The following is a 3,696-nucleotide window of genomic DNA, read 5'->3' as shown; positions in this document are numbered from 1 at the left end:
AGTGGATGTTTTTTTCTGTGTGTTCTTACAGTGTCGTATTCCCTTCTCCATAGCCTGTTCTCATCCTGTTTTCTGCTCTGTTCCATCAGGCTCAGCTGGCAATGACGTCTCCCTCTGGACCTGGGGTGTGTCTGGGGCTATGGTGAGGCCATGTGCCCCAGCGGGAGGACTGGATGTCATGGTGGTGCACGTGGGAGAGGGATGGAGATTACTAGGAGAGAGGGTTCACAGGGGAAAGGGATGGGGACAGGGGAGCGGAGAGAGAGTGGGCTGGAGCCGAGCCCGGGGAAAAGGCTGGAGCCGAGCCTGGGTAGAGACCGGGGGGGAAGTCTGGGTCGAGGCCTGCAGAGAGGGTTTGGATGCTGGTTGTTCACCCTGCCTTTCCTGCTCCTCCTCCTCCTCCCCCCGGTGTTCCCCCAATGCCCTGACAGCTGCCACTGTGTGTGGGAGAGCAGCATGGTGCTGTGTACGGACGCTGGGCTCCGTGAGTTCCCCCAGGGTCTTCCTCCGGACACCGTCACCCTCCACCTGGAGAGAAACTACATCCGCTCACTCCCTGAGGGCGCCTTCAGGCAAGGAAGATAACAGTTGTGTTTTAATGCGGTTTTTTATTCACCCAGCTCCATCATTGTATTTTATGAATTAATTCATTAATTCATTACAATTCAAATCTGGCTCCCAGTTCGTCTTTAGTTCCGGGTAATTATGATGTTTCTGACACTTCCTCATGTTATATACCTTTCCTTCAGGGAGCTGACCCAGCTGAGGGAGCTGTACCTCTCCCACAACCACATCAATACCCTCTCCTCCGGGGCCCTGCGACACCTGAGCTCCGAGCTCCGTCTCCTGGACCTCTCCCACAACTTGTTACACCAGGCCAGCCGGGAAGAGTTTGGTTCCACGCTGGCCAAGACGCGCCTCTACCACAACCCATGGCACTGCGACTGTACCCTGCAGGAGCTGATGGAGACGTTATATCTAGAGCCGGAGACGGTCAATGGGATCGTGTGTGAGAGCTCGGTGAGGGGCTCCGGGGAGGGGAGTCGCTGGGAGGATCCAGATGGGGCAGGGGAGCACTCCGGTCAACCCCTGGTTAAGCTGCTTAACTCTGGGGTGAACTTCTGTAGTCTCCAGAGGAAGACCACGGATGTGGCCATGCTGGTGACCATGTTCGTGTGGTTCTTCATGGTCATTGTTTATGTGGTTTACTATGTGAGACAGAACCAGGCTGAGACCAGAAGACATCTGGAGTATCTGAAGAGTTTGCCCAGTCCGAGGAAAACACCCACGGAGACAGACACGATAAGCACTGGTTTCTGAACTATTTATTTATTGCCTTCATTTAACCAGGTAAGTTATTGAGGACACATAATTTTTTTCTAAAACAACCAGACCAACAGAAAGCCCAAGAGAAGGCCCAAGAGAAGGCCCAAGAGAAGGCCCAAGAGAAGGCCCAAGAGAAGGCCCAAGAGAAGGCCCAAGAGAAGGCCCAAGAGACTGCATTCAGTTGCAACAATTTAGGGGCTTCTGTCTGTGGAGAAATCAAAACATTGCATGTCTCTGTATTGGATTGGAGATGGTTGTACTTACAATTACTAATTGAAAATTGACTCTCTATAACAACTCAAACATTTTGTTTTTTTAACTACTGTGTCACTGAACAAAAAAATATAAACGCAACATACAACAATTTGAAAGATTTTACTGAGTTACAGTTCATATAAGGAAATCAGTAAATTGAAATTATTTAGGCCCTAATCTATGGATTTCACATGACTGTTGGTGACAGATACTGTAATTTTTTTTTTTTTAAAGGTAGGGGCGTGGATCAGAAAACCAGTTAGTATTTGGTGTGACCACCATTTTCCTCATGCAGCATGACACATCTCCTTAGTATAGAGTTGATCAGGCTGTTGATTGTGGCCTGTGGAATGTTGTCCCACTCCTCTGCAATGGCTGTGCGAAGTTGCTGGATATTGGCGGGAACTGGAACATGCTGTCGTACACGTTGATCCAGAGCATCCAAAACATGCTCAATGCCTGGTGAGTATGCAGGCTATGGAAGAACTGGGACATTTTCAGCTTCCAGGAATTGTGTACAGATCCTTGCGGCATGGGGCCGTGCATTATCATTCTGAAACATGAGGTGATGGCGGCAGATGAATGGCACGACAATGGGCCTCAGGATCTCGTCACGGTATCTCTGTGCATTCAAATTGCCATCGTTAAAATGCAATCGTGTTCGTTGTCCATAGCTTATGCCTACCCATACCATAACCCCACCGCCCCCATCGGGCACTCTGTCAGCAAACAGCTGGCCCACACGACGCCATACACGCTGTCTGCCATATGCCCGGTACAGTTGAAACCGGGATTCATCCGTGAAGAGCACACTTCCCCAGCGTGCCAGTGGCCATCGAAGGTGAGCATTTGCCCACTGAAGTCGGTTACGACACCGAACTACAGTCAGGTCATGACCCTGGTGAGGACGACGAGCACACAGATGAGCTTCCCTGAGACGGTTTCTGACAGTTTATGCAAACATTCTTCGGTTGGCCGGGTGGCTGGTCTCAGACGATCTCGCAGGTGAAGATGCTTTTTGTGTGTATGTAAACAAGCTTTTGTGCGTATGGAACACTTCGGGGATATTTTATTTCAGCTCATGAAACATGGGACCAACACTTTACATGTTGCGTTTATATTTTTGTTCAGTATACTTTCCAATATTTTAAATATATTTTTATTTTATTTTTTACAAATTACAAAAAAAACGTTTTGCATGTAACAGTGTCCATATGGAGAGAAATACACGAAGAAGAAAGAAAGAGAAACGCAGTGAAACGATGAGAGAAAGTCAATACTGATTGGCTCCTTTCATCGTCAATACTGGTGGCTTTCATCTTCCATTATACTCTTAACACACTTGACCTAATTAATTTTGAACGGCAGATAGCAGATCCTTACAAACATCAGAAGCCTAATCAGAGGGAGTGTCTGTTTCTACTCTATCCATCAGGTTCAAAGGGTATGTGATGTCGATTAGTATTCAGGATCATTAGGCCTAGCTACTCTACTCCAGGCTTTGATGGTCAGTGAAGGTCGTTTTAACCCTCAAGCTACAAGGTCACTGAGTCCGAACCAGCTAGTCATCTATATCCTCAATCCCCACAACATTGATTACTTGCTGCTGTTCTAAATTTACCCTGGCTCTATGAAGTGGGTGGCGAATCAGTTTTTAGTCATCAAGTACGTAGCAAGCAATACATTCTAAATTGGGCGAGTGGGACGAAGTAGAGTCTGACGGCAGGGTATCAGCTGTCTCGGAAGCAGAGAAATTAAATTAAGACCCGATTTAGAATGGTTTAATAATTAACATGATCTTTGTAAAAAATTATCAGACGAATGAAACGAACATGTTTTTTTCAGAACGGCTCATTTCTGTGGATCCTAATTTATCTTCTGAGTGCCTTTTTAAAGCCTGGTTTTCTGACTGACTGTCTGTCTGTGGGGTTTAAGGCATAGTTTGGGTTTTGACAATGGGGCCCTTTAGATGAACTCGTGGATACCATTTTTTATCTCTGCGTGAAGTTGATTAACTAGTGCTAGTGTAATTGCTAACTAGCGTTAGCGCAATGACTGGAAGCCTATGGGTATCTGCTAGCATGCTAGCATTGGCTCACAAAACTACCTCTAACT

The 3,696-nt window shown here is 47.0% G+C and overlaps 1 protein-coding gene across 1 annotated transcript; it reads left to right on the top strand.

Moving 5' to 3' along the window:
* Window positions 1-240: 240 nt before the first annotated feature.
* LOC311122981 (leucine-rich repeat-containing protein 3-like) lies at window positions 241-1,320 on the top strand (the record flags this gene model as incomplete). The annotated part of the gene is made up of 2 exons (XM_084197273.1): window positions 241-572; window positions 750-1,320. 2 exons carry the CDS (start codon window positions 241-243, stop codon window positions 1,318-1,320), a joined length of 903 nt encoding a protein of 300 aa, XP_084053399.1.
* Between the last annotated feature and the right edge of the window lie 2,376 nt (window positions 1,321-3,696).

The sequence above is a fragment of the Coregonus lavaretus genome (assembly GCF_964263955.1).
Source record: "Coregonus lavaretus genome assembly, contig: HAP1_SCAFFOLD_445, whole genome shotgun sequence".
NCBI classification, from domain to species: domain Eukaryota; kingdom Metazoa; phylum Chordata; class Actinopteri; order Salmoniformes; family Salmonidae; genus Coregonus; species Coregonus lavaretus.
Note: the sequence above shows the minus strand (reverse complement) of the source record. Positions and strands in the feature narration are given on the sequence as shown.